Below are 18,071 nucleotides of genomic sequence, written 5' to 3'. Positions count from 1 at the left end.
CTGGAATGAAAGGAGCAGGGGAAAAGCATTACGTACGTGTCTTTGCTGTTCTTAGCTTTCAGAAGGTTACAACAAATGGGAGAGGGAGAGTTTGCCTGATTCTCACACCATCTTGGAGTAAATATTAGTCTCTAGAGATGATTTTTATGATTTTAAATTCCTGGTTAGAATTGGGAAGCACTTACTGAGCATCACCCATGTGCCTAAGAACTGAGGTTGGCTGTGGAAACCCAGCAGCACACAACACAGACAGGTCCTTCCTGAACTGGGCATGGAATTGAGAAGAGAGGTCTGATTAATTATACTTTACTAGAGGCCCGGTGCACGAATTCATGCACAGGTAGGGCTGGGGGGGCAGGGATTGCGGGAGGTTGGCCGGAAGCCCTGCCCCCAATCGGGGTGGGGAGGCCCATCCGGGGCCCCCATCGGGTTGGCTGCCACAGTGTGCGTCATAGCAGCTGGTCATTCCAGTCGTTCTGGTCACTTGGCTTTTGTATATATTAATTGTAAAAACGCTAGACCAGTGCTATGATAGGGCACTTCAGGGTGTCAGGACACAGCAAGGTGACCCAGCCCGTGGCTGTGGTAAGGAGGCCTCCCTGAGTATGCAGGTTTTAATTGTCTTATAAGTAGTACTTTGGTTATCGCTTAAAATTTGCCCAGTTCCCATGTAGTTCAACAGCCTGTCAGGTGTGATAGGTAACTGGTTGTCACACTCTCCCAACTCCATGCCCTTTGCCATGTGATGGTTTTTTGTTTTCCCATTCCATTGTCCAGTAGCATGCCGTATGTACTCTTTTCTTAAAATCTCAATGGCCTCAACAGACCTTATTCCTAATCCATTCCAGATAAAACAGAATTATGAAGGGAATCAAAGTATTTCCATGTTCATATCTGAGGGGAATCTGTTTGATCCCTAAAATAAGATTTTTATACATTGCTGTGATACTAGGTATTAGTGTGATACTCCCCTGGAGGTCCGATCTAACATTGATTCTGCTCATGGATCATTTTTGTGGTTGAGAACGATCACTGGACTTGGAGTCAGAATTTAGATTTAATTTGACTTATTGAAGTTGAATGTGATGTTGACTGATGTTCAGAGTCTTAGTGAGTCTGTTTCTCCATTTGTAATTACTGATTATTCTTTAATTCTGATGTTTAGTAATAAAAATAAAATTGAAAGAATGAGTGTAGTTATCCTATATAATAAAGAGGTAATATGCAAATTGACCATCACACTCTCACAGGATGGCTTCCTACGGACCAGGCCAGCAGGGGGGTTAGTGAGGGATGACCAAACAACTGAACAAGCAGGCTGCGTGGGGCGACCAGGCCGGCAGGGGGGTTAGTGAGGGACGACCAAACGACTGAACAAGCAGCCTGCGTGGGGCGACCAGGCCAGCAGGGGGGGTTAGTGAGGGACAACCAAACGACTGAACAGCAGGCTGTGTGGGGCCACCAGGCCGGCAGGGGTGCAGTTAGGGGTGATCAGGCCAGCACGCAGAGGCAGTGAGGGGTGATCAGTCCGGCAGGGGGGCCAGTTAGGGGTGACCAAGCAGGTAGGCAGGTGAGCGATTAGGAGCCAGAGGTCCAGGATTGTGAGAGGGATGTCCCGACTGCCGGTTTAGGCCCGAACCGGCAGTCGGGACATCCCCCAAGGGGTCTCGATTGGAGAGGGTGCAGGCTGGGCTGAGGGGACACCCTCCCCCGTGCACGAATTTCGTGCACCGGGCCTCTAGTACACTAAATATTTTAATAGAAAAAGTAAAATGTTATAAGTAATTTCATTATAAGCATGACTCATTACTGTGTTGATATATAATAATGTGTTGCGACTGTAGACCTCTGTACTTTGTAGACATTTGCATGTTACAGAAGGTTTGCAGTTTGCAGATTTGCATACTGTGTTTCCGCAGGGTCCGTTCACTAGCATTGAAGCTGTTAGTCTGTCATCTTACCAGGGAGGAGGGGGCTGAGAGAAAGCGCCCTGCAATGGATGCCAGAGTTCTCGCCAAAGCTACTAACTTATTTATCGTGAAAAAACCTATTGAACTCAAATTGGATGACAGGAGAGAGCTGATTATTAAGGTAACTTTTGAGTTTATTACTGTGTGGTTGTTTGATACTGAACAGATTAATTTCTTGAGTGTCTACCAAATGCCAGGTACTATGTCCCTTTTCATTTAGTACATATACCACAAATGTAATGAATTTGAATAATGTCTTAAGAACAACATAAGGCCAATTTACTGGAAGGAAATTTTGTGATGACTCTTAAGACTATATATCACTGACATAAAGCTATTTAGAATTCTTGTTCTCATGTTGGAAATTGTCTACAATAGCTAGAAGGAAAAAGTTCCTATGATAAAATTTTCAGCCTCTTCAGTGTAAGAGGTAAAAATAATATAGGTGTAAAGGCAGTTTATCTTTTCAGTGTAGAGCAGCACCCTAAGCCTGTGGTAGCACTGTAGACCCACGTGGAATAGAATTGAGGCAGGATAGTAAGAAGCTGGGAAAATTCCTTGGCAAGTGAAATGGGGAATCAGACAGCTGATTCAAATTGGCCCTGCCCAGCATCCTGTCTCACCCACCTCCTTCACCCCGCACAGTCACTCCCTCAAGCATTAATACCTCAGGACAATGAGTTTCTGTTGGCATCAAATAATCTTAGGAACAAAGCCCTGGGTCTGTTAACCACAGAGACAGTCTTAAAAAATGGGAAACACATTCAATGTTCTTTCAACCTGAGTGTTTGGGGCCATATGACAGCCATGGCAGGAGGATTGGAGAGCCTTCCCTGGCCACACACCAGGTCCTGTTGGGGACTCCCTGAGTCCTAAGCACTGGTGGTCCCTCCTGTGTCCTGAGTGTGGTGGGGAGGAAGGCCAGGAGTGGCCATTCTAGAACTGTCTTGTGAGTACTTAGGGCCAGCAGATAGTGGGTGGGAGAAAGGAGGAGTGTTGTCTTTGTTTTCTTCTTCTCTTCTCCTTCTGAGTTTTGCCAGCTCAGACCCTGTCTTAGCATGGATGTCAGTCACAATCTGGTATTGGGGTGGCTTTGTTGGATTGCTGCGCAGCAAGTTCCATAGGGCTGCCTTCTTTGTGGTCTCTAAGCGGGAGGAAAGGGACAGGGCCAAGAGAATTGCAGCTGTGGAGCAACAGAAGTCCTGAGTCACGAGTCTGGACTGTTCATCTCAGGGTTGCCTGTTCCTACCTGCAGGGATGTTTTCCCTGAAATTCTTTAGGGAGCTAGTGGTCAGGAATGGCTTCCTAGCAAAAATATACATTAAGAGGCTTGCCCTAACCGGTTTGGCTCAGTGGATAGAGTGTCGGCCTGCGGACTGAATAGTCCCAGGTTCAGTTCTGGTCAAGGGCATGTCCCTTGGTTGTGGGCACATCCCCAGTAGGGGGTGTGCAGGAGGCAGCTGATCGATGTTTCTCTCTCATTGATGTTTCTAACTATTCCTCTCCTTTCCTCTCTGTAAAAAATCAATAAAATATATTAAAAAAAAAAAAAAAAAGCTCATTGACAGGGTGGCTCTTTGTTTGAGGTCCTAAGTTCCTCCCTGACCTAGTTCATTATTGTTGCATATTGACATGTAAATATGCCATTTATTTAAGTAAGTTGACTTTGAGCTTTTGTTCTTATGGTATGAACTATAAAATTTTCTTGGAAAATTGGAAGTAGATAAAAAAATTTTTTTTCTTTTTGTTTGCAGTTGGAGACTGTTGAAAAGGTATATGAAATCTTTATCTCAGATGACATTGACCTTGTTTTGAGAAAGTCAGCTGCAGAACAGCTCGCTGTGATCATGCAAGGTAATATCTTTGGTTGCTGTCTTGGGTTGGCAGACATTGGTTGCTGCTGGGCCTGGTTCGTCCTTTTTATAGCCCTTGAGTTAAGAATGGTTTTTACACATTTAAAGAGTTGTTAAAAAAAAAAAAAAAAGGGGGACACTGTATGTGGCCAGAAAAGCTTCACTTATTACTGTCTAGCTCTTTATAAAAAAACTTTGTTGACTCTGGTCTGCATTATCTTTATTTTACCTGTAGAATGTCACTCAATGGAATTACCTTCTAAGATATTGATCTAATTTCAACAGTAAATTGCATGTTTCTTTCTCAGTTTACCTAGTATATGTAATTTTATATTGTCCCATCTTTCTTAGAGAAATCAATCAAACAGTACTTTGTGGGAAGGTAAAATAATAATGTACCATTAGCTGTATTTTCTTTAAAGGCTTATTTAAAAAAACAACAAACTTGTAAAATATACAGTTAACTTTGTAGTGTTGTTAGTCTATTCTTTGGATTGTTTTTTTCTTTTTCCCTATATGTGACATCTGTAACTTAGCTTTAATATTTGAGAGAAATGATAACTTTGTACTTACATGAAAAGGTTTTTACTGAGTGGGAAAATGGGGCATGGTTAATATTTCTATCCTGGCATTAGTGGGAACTGGGTGAGAGGAATTTGAAAAAGCATACACAGCCTGCCTGTGGCTTTAATAGCAGTAACACAGACTTTAGAAAAGAAATCCCTACAAATGTGGAGAACCTCAACAAAAACGATTCAAAAACGTTTAGAAATAAGTGTTCTTTTAGTATTATTAACATTTCAAAAATATAATTTTGGTATGCACTGTATTGGGGGGGACAGTGGAAACTACTTTTTCAAAAAGTGGCCGCTAAAGATAGTTGGAGTGAAAGCTACTAGTCCAGTATGAATATGTATATTTGTTTGTTTCTCAGTGTATGTATTCATTGAAACTATAGGAGAACAAATTAAGAAAATTTGTTTGTAAATTGTTAAATACTTGTACCTAATCTAGAAGCAAGTAGATTTTTGGAGCCAGTAATATCTCGTGTGTGTCTGTGTGTGTCTTAGTTTGTTTGGGCTGCTATACTAGGATACCATAGACCAGGTGACTAATAAACAGCAGACATTTGATTCTCACAGTAGTTCTGGAGGCTGGGAGTTCAAGGTCAAGGAGCCAACAGATCTGGTGTTGGGTGAGGGCATGCTCCGTGGTTCATAGGCAGCCTTCTCCCTGTGCACTCACCTGCAGAAGGGGTGAGGGAGCTCTCTGAGGCCTCTTTCTCAGGGCACCATTCCCACTCTTGAGGGCTCCACCTTCACGACCTAATCTCCTCCCAAAGGCCCCACCTCTTAATACCATCACATTGGAGATTATTCGGTTTCTACATATGAATTTTTGGAGACATAAATATTGAGTCCATAGTTGTGCACACACATATATACTTATTAAAAAGTAGTTCATATTCTTTGGGAAATATATAGTGTATGTTATAATCCCTTTTATATTTGCTATCAACAATATGAGGTTAGAGATCTTATTAATAGAAAAATGATCATGTTGTAAGCCATATTTATACATTAACTTGTGAAGAATTCTAAACATTTTGAGTTAATGGATTTAGAGAAGAGAAGAATTGTCAATGAAACAATATAAAGACAATAATTTGTCATATACAAATACAAGGATTCATTTGTATGCATAAAATTCTAGTACTTTTCAGGGTGAACTAGTTAATTTAATTCCTTTTTAACAGGTTTATTTTTTACAGTTCAGGAGTCAGATCTGCTTGTTACTTAATAGTTTTCAAGTTGTTCAGAGGTATATTAAAGAAAAAGTTTTAAAGTTTTATCTTCTAATTTTAATACCAGGTGTAAATATTTTTAATAATTTGCCAGTTATGTGGATATCTGTTCTATGTTATTAAAACTACAGGGAAATGTTTTTTAACTTTTAGTAACTTTTTTTGTCTACAGATATTAAAATGCATGCTGTGGTGAAAAAGTTGTGCTTAATTGACAAGATAATTGAGTATTTAAATGAATGTGTGAGTGAGGATGGTGAGGTAAGACTACTGCACATGTAGACATGTTTTTACAGATTGGTATTTTTATTAATCAGTTCCTAAAGTGAATTCAGCTGAATTTGCATTAGTCCTTGGAGTTTAAGTCCTGACACCCATTACCTTCCTTGTTCATTTGTTTATTTCTAAGAGTGTGACCTCTGTAAAGAAGAACTAATCTTAAAATTTCTATATGATGTATAAGCCTGAGTATATACAAAGCTTATTTTCAGTGGAAAATAATTCTTAATATTTGTTTGCATTTTTGTTTCACACAATTTTGATAAAGCATACAATTTAGAATGAGATAATAATAAGACTATGATAAGATAATACTAGAGTCTGTTTTAGCTCACCTTAGAATTAATGCACGTAGAGTAACTGTGTGTTTCCTTCTGGCCAGCTGATAGAATGTCTGATCCAGCCCAGCCTCACGCTCCTGAGGAAGGTTCTCTATGCGGACCCAGGCGCCCGTGTTTCCCTCGCACAGCAGGCTTCTCTGCTGACCCTGCTGTTCAGAGGTAAATAAGACACATTCTGCTAATGGTGAAATCAGTCTTAAGCTTTAAGTGGTATTGTTTAACTGTAGGAAACATTTACTTTCCATTTAACTTACAGAATAGCAAACTTTTAAAATTACTAAAACCCATTGCAATAGAAAGTGTTCAGTACTTTTGTGGAAGCTTCCTGGTAACCCTGTTACTGAACAGACCTTGGAACTGGGAGAGGCTGACGCCTTCGTTGTCCTGTGCACGTTGATGGAGCTGTCCTTTGGAGCTCAGACAGTACCTGTTGTCTGTAAAGAGAGAGCTGTGGCTGCAGTCACTACTGCCTTCTTTCCAGCATCTGCTTCCTCAGCCTTGTTTGTTTATGCCTTTACATCCTGAACCTTTGGTGTGATATCTGATTATGTTGTTAAATGAGCATTAAGAGTGGCTGGTAATGGTCAAGACATACAAACCAAAACAACACTCGCACAAATACAACATTTTAAAGTCAAAAGTCTAAGTTCTATGATTATATGTTTATAGGAAAGGGCAGATATTGAGATCTTTCAATGAGCAAACTTTAGCCAAACCTTTAGACTTGGCAAACCTTCTTAGACCCTGGATCAGTTTGCTTCTGATGAACTGAAAGTGGCCTGTGCCCAGTGAGCAATGTCTGTGTCTCTGGGAGTCAAAGGCTCCTCCCATACCTACCAAGCAGACACTGTTGTCGCAGCCTCCAGGTGATGCACACACATTGCACATTAGAGGGCCACTGTGTTAGTAATGTCAGCTTATCTGTCAACATTGCCTTTCTGAGAATGGCATCTCTTCCCTTTCAGTTAAGATATTTTAAATTTGAAGTTCATCCTTTCTAATATTTCATAACATTATGCTTCTTTTATTTCTCAGTTTCCTTGATATTTCATGAAGATTGTACTGTGGTGACTGAAGTTGGAGCATTATTTTGCCTCTTATTATTTGATGAAGTATCAAGAATGGATATGTGGTGAGCACTAAGACTTAGAAAGTATTTTTACTCACAATTATTTATCTAAGGTTTCTGATGCAATCTTATATGAACACATAGAAATTTCTAACTTATGATGCTTATGCTGTCCATGGTAGATATACCTCGGATGATTTTGGGTTTGAGTAAGCAGTACTAAAAAACCCATTGACTAAAAAAGTCACCCTGAACTTTATTTTTGAACATTATGAACCACAAAATTTTAAATTACTGCAGTAATTTTTGTTAGTAATACATTTTTCAGTACTCAATTTTGCGTGTTTTTCTTTAATATTTTATTTCACAAAATCCTTTAGGAAGATGTTTAGGATGATAATATCTGTTTACCACTGAGCTTGAGCAGGGTCAGCAGGAGAGGGCACCAGACCCATCTGCCAGTCCAGCACCCGCATGGTATGAATCATTTATCATATGGACTTCTAAAGAAAAGCAGAATTTACTCTTCATAAGCAAATCCAGGAAGTAGCAAATTTGTTAAAACTACACTAAATGATAGAACCAGTTGCACCTTGTGAGTTAAGTTTCAGTCAGGGAAGTGAGACAAGTTGTATTGTTTGACAAAGCTGTGGTCCACTCATCTGTTTCCTCTTGTGTTTTCTTTATGAACCAGGTCTGTTATTCCTCCCAGTCAACCTGCTTCGCCATCAGTCTTCAGTTTGCCGGTTTCCATTTTTAGAAGGTGACATATTTCTGTCTTTGTTGTTCTTGAAGGAGAACTATTGTTACAGAAATGGACATCAGAATCTGTCAGTCTGTCACAGTTTTCACATAGCATTTAAACCATGTGACTTAGTCTTTGTATATTCCCGTCACTGTGTGCTTGGAGAGGTCAGTGACTGTACCTCTCCAGATGTTTCTACAGAAAGGTTGGAAGAACTAGACAGTGAACGCTGGCATAACTTCCAGCCTAGATTTAGCAGTTGTTAACTCATGGGCCTCCTCTCTCTTACTCTTTCTCATATATTTATTTATATTAATTTTTCCCCTCCTAACCTAAGTAAACTTCAGACATACTTTTATTTCCCTCCTAATTATTCTAGCATGTACCTCATTAAAGCTTAAATTAAGGACATTTTCCTACATAACCACTGTACATACAACATGAATAAAGTATACAAATTATGAGTATTGTTGATAAATTTTTCCAAATATGCCATGTAACTACCATGCAGATAAGATAAGGAACATTGCCAGCATTCTAGGAAACCCCTTCATGTTCCCATGTTCCTTCATTACTTTCCACCACCCACATAGGTAATTCTATCTTAATTTCTGTTACTATATGTTATTTTTGCTGGTTTTGCACTTTATAAATAGGGTATATTCTTGTGTTCAGCTTCTTTTGCACCACGTGGGAAGATTTGCCTGTTGGTCATTTCCATTGCTCTCTAGGGTTCAGTGTAAGAATGTGCAGCAATGAATTCAATGAATTGGTAATTCTGTTGCCGATGGGCATGTGCTTTGAACACACATGGGTCAGAGGGTATTTATATGTTTAGTAGATGCTTTCAAACAGTATTCCTTGTGGCTGTAGTAGTTTCCGTTCCCAGCAGCAGTGTGAGCGTCAGCTGCTCCACACTCACCAGCGCTGGTATTTGCATCACCCACTCTTTTTTTTTCTTTGTATAAGAATGTTCATAACACCCTGGTCAGTTTGGCTCAGTGGGTGGGGCATTGGCCTGTGGACTGAAGAGGTTGATTCTGGTCAGGGCACATGCCCAGGTTGTAGGCTCGATCCACAGTAGGGGGCGTGCAGGAGGCAGCCGATCAATGATCCTCTCTCATCATTTATGTTTCTATCTCTCTCCCTCTCTTTCCTCTCTGAAATAAATTAAAATATATTAAAAAAAAGAATGTTCATAACAGCTTTGCTGATAGTAGCCAAGAGCAAGAAACATTCCACATGTCTAACAAAAGGAAGAATTGATAAATGAACCGTGCATACAATTGTACACAATCTGTGGAAACTATTCTTCACACAACAATGTGAGTCTCATAGACCTAATGTTGAGTGAAAGAAACCACCAAAGGGCATATATTGTAGAATCCATTTACTTAAAGTTCTTCAACAGGTAAAGTTGACCTATGGTGAGAGAAGTCAGAACAGTAGTTACCTCTTGGAAGAGGGTAAGGAGATTAATCAATTTACAAGAAAAAGAGAAAAATAAACTTTCTGAGATGATGGATATGTCCTGTATTTTATTCTGGGTGGTGGTTACACATGAATACATATATAAAAATCCATCAGGCTGTATACTTAAAATTGTGTATTTTAAAGGTAAGTAAATTATATTTTCTAATTTTCACTGTTGTATGATATTCTGTTGTTAGACTCTAGTACAGTTTGTTCCTTTTCCTGTCAGAGTATTTGGGTTGATCCTGTGTTTTTGCTGCAGTATACAATCCTGTAAACATTATTGTATACTAGTAGTATGACTCCTGATATATGTGTGCAAGAATTCCTCTTAGACACATTCTTAGGAGTGAAATATCTTGATTGTAGACATCACCCACTCTTCATGATCTTCGGGTTTGGCTAAATAATAAAATACACAATTATAGTAGGTCATACTTAGAATGAGATGACATGTGTGGTGCTGGGTGCTGTCTTGACATAGAAGCCCTGTGTCCCACTAGAAAAGATGATCTCTGGTCAGTGTGCCCAGGCCTGCTCTCCAGGTCCCCACAGCATGTCATAGAGCTACAGCACTTGGCGCTCAGAACTGTGGCTTCCCACTATCCCACATCTCCCAGTACAGATGCAGGGAGTCATCCTCACTCTCAGCAGAGCAGCTTAGTAAGATTGTTGACATTCTACATCTTTTTGGTTGTCCGGTTGTCAGGAGCCAGAGAGTTTGCTCAAGACCATATTTGTCCACAGGGGAAAAAAAGGGCTTTGTTAAGCCTTTACTCACAGTAATGTTATTTTTAAAATTGTTGCCCATCTGGTAGATGTGTAGTGGTTTCTAAAACTGGTAATGATGTAGTACCCTTTGCTTTTTATTATTTTCTTCCTTCTACCTTCCTTAGGTTTAATTTGCAGTTCATGTTCTAACTATTAAAGGATTGTCCTTTGATTGACAGCCTCACCTCTTTTCCTTTAGTACCAGTCCTATCAAGTAGGCTCCTGCTCTGGGTCCTTTCCACTTAGCCCCATGAGTCTTTTATTTTACTACTTTCTTCTTTCTGGCACAAAGAGATGTCCCAGGTTCACCTTCAATTTCCCTGTCTCAAACCTAGCATTAGCCATTTCTCTAAGGAGCCCTGGTTACTTTTGTGGAAAATTCCAATTTTTAAAAAGCATTATTTTTACTTAAATTATCAATCTTATTTCTATATAGAGAACTCTACCTTAGCCTCTTTTATTGAGATGTATGAAATGAAAAAGCAAACAAAAGTTCCCTGTAGAAATCTTACTTGATTGTATTTATCTAACATTAGTCATAAATACATGAATTAGGGATGTGGGATATGTTTTATTAGCAAAATTATTCTTTAATATTTGAACGTGCTAGGCATTGCTATTCTGTTAAACACTGTTAAATTAACATTGGTTTAAGAGATGTATATGGCTGTGAATCTGTTTTTAGATTTAAAAATATTTCTGGGTTCTCTTGGTGACACACAGTGATTAAGTGTATTGGTGTTGCAATTATGTTCTCAAGTGAAAACATAATTCTGTCAGGCTGTGATTCTGTCACTTAGTGGTCATGGTGACTCATTTTAAATATTTTAAAAATGGGTATAACATTGCCATGGCATATAACTGAATAAATGGTAGATATTATACAGTGTTTTACATAAAGTAGGCATTCATGTTTGGCTGAACACCTGTTATGCATGGTTCACTGTAGCCATAGGGCTTAGTTTCAAGGGGCATTAGTTATATCTGCAAACAAGGCTGATACATTATGGAATATGGTAAGTCCATAGGAAAGAGTTTAATATAGTGGTTTTGGGAGGTTAGAAGAGGTAAAAGAAAAATTGGAAACTGATCTCTGGATTGCTTTATAATGGGAGGCACAGAACTAGCCCTCATTTGTGGCTCATCCTTTTGAGAGGCATTTGAGAACTTAAAGTATTTTAATTATTTGTATACATTTTTTTTAGGTATCACCTCCCAGTGCATGTTCTTGGCCACCATGCTGTGAGTCCTTACTCCATAGTGTTGCCATTATCTGCTGATTGTTTGGCCTTGAAGCCAGTCTCAGATATGCTTCGAATAGCTTGGAACCTCTCATGGTATCATGGGACTGAGAATCTGTTGAAGCAAGTGGACTCTGAAACGAAAATCCAAGAGTAAGCTGTTATATTTAGTTGAAAAAGTATTTACATTTGCCTAATTAGTTAGGTTTTGTTTTTCCTTTAGATCAAGTAGGTGTTTTTTGTTTGTGTGGTGTTGTTTTTTTTTTACTTTCATCTGCTCCTGCTTTTGCACTGAAGATTATAATTTTTACTTTGTTTTAAAGATTACATTACTTTGTTCATTACTTTTAAAAAAATATCACACAAGGGAAGTACATTAAAAAACAAAGAGCATCTATGCTGTTTTAGAGATTATACAGAGTTTCTTTTAGTTAATTGATGTAAATCACTAGGAAAAGTGCTCTGGATCAGAGTAAAAGGTCAGTAAATATATGTAAGAGTGTTTGTTATGATTATGATGATGATGATTGCTTCTGAATATCTTACTGTTCTAATCTGTCAATTCTTCCTTATTTGAGTGAAAATTACTTTACGATTGTGTAAGCAGGAAAACGTCAATGTAAATACTTAGGATACTAGTATAAAAGCCTAATATTGGCAGATACACACCAGATTTTCTTTGGGCTGTGAGTCAACCTTTAATTAAAAGAAAATGAAGATAAAACAATTTTTGGGTAAGAGTTTATAATAAAAGTGAGCTTTTATTTAAATAGCTTTATGTCACTCTTTCTTTTTTCAATTTGTATAGATTCTTAGACACATTGAAGTTATCCTCAGAGGACACCCTTACTCTGAAGGTGACGCACACAGCCAGGGGCCTGCAGGACTGTCTCCATGCCGTCGTTCAGGCTGCTACCCATAGAGAAGTGAGGGCTGCTGTCACCAGCATGAGTTTTTACTTTCTGAATGACAGATTGTCTTTCAAGGGGGGCACTGGCCCATGTGGGGCTGCCTTGAAGTCCTTGGCTTGGCACACCGCACTAAACAGGTCAGTGTAAGCTCAAGTCTACCCATTGCAGAGACCTGGACTGAATTGTGTTTGGGTCCATCTCCATACCTTTAAGATAAGAGCATGTATTATGAGAGAAATGCTTTTAGAGAAAGAAAAACCTCAGGATTTTTGTCACCTGCAATAAATATCACCTGCAAAAGAGAAAAACAAAACAAAACCGAATCACTGCATTTTAGAAGGAATTACTAATAAACTTACAGCAATTTTTAAAATATCCTTATCATGGAAAATTTTGTTATCTTATAAAAGTAAATGACTAGGCTAAGATATGAATGAACAAACAGAATGTTTATTCCTGCCCATATTATAAATAACTCAGGACATCAGTGGATTGGTGAATAGGTTTGGTACTCCTGTAGCAGGCTGTTTTGTTTTGCTCTTTTTTCCCCCCCGTAAGTATATGATCTCATTTTTCTTTTTACTGTGAATTTCATGAAGTTGATTGCCCAATGTGCAAGTCCATTAGTAGCTATAGGAAAGGCTCTAGCTCGTCGATATAGCACGTTTAACTGGCAGCAGATGGTTGCTGCACTTGAAACCAACAAGACTGAGAAGCAGCAATTGGCAGCAGTTTTACATTTTAGCCATGTGACTCTAGAACATGGGAAACTTTCTCATTAAACATGAAATTTGCTAACTCCTTTATTTAGGTCAGCTGTCACAATTTTATTTTGCTTTTCTGGTGGCATGCTGGAGCCAGCCAGTACTGCCTTGTGAGAGAGCTGATGCTTACATTTCTGGAGTTTTGCAAGTTAGTTGGTTTAAAAAGAGCCACTCTTTAACATTAAATTATGTAAACTTATAATTAAATAAGTTAATGAAAATTAAGGTAATGATTATACAAAAGTTATTGCTTCCCAATTATTTTAAACACTTCCCTATTATCTCTGCTCCAGTTTATTTGTACCTATTACATCTATGATATAGAAAGGCTACTGTGCATATCTCCACAGCTGTGTGTCACACTGTGGCTTGCAGTTGGCCATGGGGGTATTTATACTATGGAAATGGGCAAACACAACAAGTCAGCATGCCACTTCTCAGCTGGTGGCTAAATATTTATCAACCACCACTTTAAGAGCTAGCAACCATAATTATTGTCTTCTTTGTTATAGGTTTTTACAAGTGCTTCCTGCTTGCATTGAAGATGAGAAACTGCTAATAGATATCATACATTTTTTAAATAAGTTATTGAAGGAGCAAAGAAAAAATTCATCAGTGGAACTTCTAAACTGGCTTCTAGAATTACTTCTTAGACCTGTAAGTGCTGTTAAGGAATTTGCATTTTAGGTGTGACAGTGATTTATTTGAAAATCATTAATACTAATTATGGAAAAGTAAAATATTTATATACCTTGCTAAGTGAAGTGCTACTCATGTTGTATTAGAGGGCTCATAGCAACATGGCCTTCTTGATGTTGTAACTAGTTGTATTAAATTAAAAGTCTACAGATGAATGGAACTTTCAGTCCTGCTGTTTATAAAACCTATTCTCTTGGAGTTTTCTGCTGCAGCTGTATTTTCAAGTGGGGATCTTTGGGTGCGGGGAGTGCAAACAGTCATGTGAGAGGCAGGAGCCAAGCCAGATGGAGGCAGTGAGGGTATGTGAAAGTGAGGGTGGGAAGAGTGAGACCAAAGGTGCTCAGGCTTTAATGTAAGTTTATCCTAAGGAAAACTTGCCAAGAAGCTAGCTCACTATGTACTGTTGGTTTATGTGTGTGTTTTTTTTTCAAGCACCATATGAATTTACTTAACCCAGCAAAGATAAACCTTTTTGCAAGTAATAATACATAAATAACCCCCTACATAAAAATTAGAAAAGAGGGCCTAAATTGATAAAGAAGATAATAGACATCATAAGACATATTTATTTTAGAGAGAGTGGAAGGGAGAGGGAAAGACAGAGAGAAACATTGATGTGAGAGAGACACATCGATTGGTTGCCTCCTGCACATGCTGCGACCAGGGCTGGGGATCAAGCATGCAACCAAGGCATGTACCTTTGACTGAAGTCGAACCTGGTAGGTACCCTTCAAGTCCACGGGCCAATGCTCTATCCACTGAGCCAGACTGGCTAGGGCTGTTACAAACATTTTAATTCTAAGGCACTTGGGGAATTTGTTGCACCACTAATCTATATTTTCATATAATGATATTTTGTTAATATATAAAAGAGCCTAGAAGTGGTGAGTTTGAACATCTTTCTTGACAGAATGATTTTCTGATGGAAGTTTGTAAAAGTGGGACCATAATTTTTTGGGGAGTGGGCTATTCAGAACTACACTGTTTATGTCTCTTTTTTGGCCATTTTCACAGGCACGTGTGCATGCAGAGTTCATGGGGGGCATTGCACATTCTACTGTTGTAGTTTGCTGATGGATGGAAACTGTGTGCTTTATGAAAATGAACCATCATTACAGAAATTGTTGCCTTTTGGAGGTCAGCAGTGACACAATAATGACCCAAGTAGTTGGTTTAAAATTAGGATTGAATACTAATGTCTAATGACAAAACCTTCAGATAGGATTAAGCACTTGAGGTTACTAGGTAGAGACATCTATTCTCCTCTCTTTTGTGCTTGAGGAGTAGTAATTCATCCTATATTTTACAAGTGATGCTGCTGAGGTTCACTGAATCTCAATGTTAACATGTGAACCCAAGATAGGTTATAAAGGGAAAAAGTCTCAGCAATTTACTAGCAAAAACAAGTTATAAGTAGAATGAGATTCTTTGGAGGAATCTTAATTTTAGGTTATACATACTGTATCAATATAATCATATAAAGTTATATTTTACCAAGATGGATTTTGCATTAAAATAACTTGTTCATTTTGTCAGTGTGTATGGGAGTTGGAGGCACTGAGGGTCTAAGTCCGCCTTTGGTTATGTGGGGCTAAGAATACTATAGAATATATATTTATTTTTATGATCTTATCAAATGCGAATCTTGATTGTTTTATTCATATATGAAACATGAAGTTATAGTTATGTTTCATGTAATTTTACTGGATCCAAATGAGGCAGTTCTTGCTCAAGATGAAAGGGACAGGTGGTAGAAAAAACTGCTTAGGTGTGAAACAGTGAAGGAAAGAAGGAAATTAAAAGCAAAATGTCTCTCCCCAGTACTTTCCAAAGGCTCTCAGTTATATTGTTTGCAATTGTGTGTACCTGATTGAAGTATACTCTACATGTTACATATGTAAACAGCTTAGAATTTTCTTCCCATTTTTTCATTTCTTTTCCCTAAAGAGAATGTGGTTATTTTTGAATTGAGTTCTTTAGGTGAAGGATTTTAGAACAGCAGTAATTACATTTTGACTTTATCTCTCTTTGTATGTTGTATATGCACTGTTCTGTTGATGGACATAATGCTGGGAACAGAATATTAACTACCTTTGCAGTAAAAAGGTTCTGAGATTAAATTCTTGTTCTGCTAATTCTTATCACTTTGGACAAATTACTTGACCTCTTTATAAACCTCCGTTTGCCCATGTGTAAAAGAAGAAAATGCAAGTTTTCTACTTTAATCAAAAAGTTAAATGAATCTTATTTTATTTCTTTTTAGCACACTGCCTGTGACATTATAGATGTTTGATAAATACTTCGTATATCAGTTAATATTTTCTATTCTCTTAATATCATTAGAAATACTATTATATTTCTTTAGTTACTTTTTTAAAAATGGAAAACAGGAAAATGTTTAAATAGCATTAGTTTTATTTGTTTATTAGCCTAGGAAGTTGGCAAAGATTACAACAGTAGTGATATCAGCACTGGCTGGGATGCTGTGTCTTCTCACACCATGCGGGGTTGTGTGTATTAGTACTCTAGGGACAGTTTGGCAATGTTCATCAAAAGCATTAAACTATTATAATCTTCTGATTCAGTTATTTCATTGCTTAGAGTTTGTACATAGGACATGATTAGAATTGAGCCCACGATACCACCCAGTGAAATTATCAGTCACTAACTGTTCAGTGGTAAATCATCGTGGTTGAAAAATACCAGATATTAGAATGTTTTTGAAGAAATAATAATAACAAAGTAAGGAAATGGTTAAATAGTGGATTTTTTCACTTGACCTCAGTTTTATTAAAAATATAGAATTATAATTTTATTTATACTCACACATGCAAAAAGAGGAGTGTGTACCAGGATGTTAAAAGCTGCTTTTCCTGTGAGATGTGATTGTGGGTGGTGTTTGTTTCTTTCATTATGCTTCTCTGTATATTCCTCAGTTTTCTAGAATAGATATGCTTTCCTTTTGTTGAGATGATAATATGAAGCATCCTTTGAGTGTAGACCATCTGCAGGAGGTCTAGAGACCCACACCTGCTGGTTAGGTAACACAACTCTTAACCCAGAACATGATGAGCAACAAAAACCTCCATAGGAAACAACACACAGCTCAGCTAGAGAGTAACTTTATTCTTTACCAATTTCATTTTTCAGAGTCCAAACCCTCTGTTAGACCTGCTGGTTCTGACAGAGTCACAGGCCCGAGAAGAGACAGATGACTTCCGGACGGCTGTCAGGCAACAGCTCCAGAAGGAACTGATGGCTCTTTACAATACCCTGCTGCTCAGTTTCGGGGCAGTTACTAACAGGTACTTTTGTATCATTGAAGGTTGGAGAATGTGGATAGGGAACTGAATTCTCTTTTCATTTCCAAGGAGTTGATTTTTCATTTGCTTCAAGTTAAGAGAAGGAAAGACTTCAGTAATCATTGTGGTGGTCTGTTTTCATTTCAGCTGAATCTCTGGTGCAGCCTGATTGCAGTTTCACATGGAAAGTGTTTTGTTGTTCTCTAGGTTTTAGTTCTTGGTCCTCTTTTAATTCTCGACACATCAACCTGAGCGGTCATATCCATTTCTATGACTTTATGAATATTTTTGCATTAATGTTTTCAAATGTCTGTCTCTGGTTCTGACTTCCTTTTTTATTTTTAAAATTAGGTAAATTTTACTATTTATTTTGATCATTTAAATGTATACAGTTGATGGCTTTTGGTATATTCACAATGTTGTGAAACTATCACTATAATTAATTCCAGAACATTTTTATTACCCACCCAAAGAAACCTTGTACACATTAAGCAGCCCCTTCCCAATCACACCTTACCCAAGACCATGGCAGTGATTAATGTTCTTTTTGTATATGGATTTGACTGCTCTGGACATTTTATACAAATGGAATCAAACAGCATGTGGCCTTTTGTGTCTGGCTTCTTCCACTTAACATCGTGTTTTTGAGGACCATCCATTTCATAGCACATGTCAGTGTTTATTTCTCCCTATGACTGAGTAATAGTCCATGTATAGATATACCACATTATGATTATCCGTTTATCTGTTGGTAAACAAATGAGTTGTTTCCACCTTGAGGATTTTAGATAGTGCTGCTATGAACATTCATATGCAAGTTTGTGTGCAAACATATGTTTTGATTCTCAA

The 18,071-nt window shown here is 38.1% G+C and overlaps 1 protein-coding gene across 3 annotated transcripts in view; it reads left to right on the top strand.

The window, feature by feature from the left end:
• The window catches only part of RTTN (rotatin), a 115,651-nt gene that overhangs the window by 39,326 nt on the left and 58,254 nt on the right, over positions 1 to 18,071 (top strand). For all 3 annotated transcript variants that reach the window (XR_013814187.1, XM_079784075.1, XM_079784076.1), the window contains 10 exons: positions 1,920 to 2,091; positions 3,725 to 3,824; positions 5,800 to 5,888; positions 6,289 to 6,406; positions 7,283 to 7,379; positions 8,011 to 8,079; positions 11,511 to 11,699; positions 12,355 to 12,594; positions 13,734 to 13,878; positions 17,071 to 17,225. Coding sequence is in view for 2 of the 3 variants with exons in the window: in XM_079784075.1 (XP_079640201.1) it covers positions 1,920 to 2,091; positions 3,725 to 3,824; positions 5,800 to 5,888; positions 6,289 to 6,406; positions 7,283 to 7,379; positions 8,011 to 8,079; positions 11,511 to 11,699; positions 12,355 to 12,594; positions 13,734 to 13,878; positions 17,071 to 17,225 (1,374 nt within the window). In the remaining variant the exon portion in view is untranslated. The remainder of the gene's footprint in view (positions 1 to 1,919; positions 2,092 to 3,724; positions 3,825 to 5,799; positions 5,889 to 6,288; positions 6,407 to 7,282; positions 7,380 to 8,010; positions 8,080 to 11,510; positions 11,700 to 12,354; positions 12,595 to 13,733; positions 13,879 to 17,070; positions 17,226 to 18,071) is intronic.

The sequence above is a fragment of the Cnephaeus nilssonii genome, assembly GCF_951640355.1.
Source record: "Cnephaeus nilssonii genome assembly, chromosome: 11".
Classification (NCBI taxonomy): domain Eukaryota; kingdom Metazoa; phylum Chordata; class Mammalia; order Chiroptera; family Vespertilionidae; genus Cnephaeus; species Cnephaeus nilssonii.
The sequence above is the reverse complement of the archived record's forward strand: the minus strand, read 5'-3'. Positions and strand labels throughout refer to the sequence as shown.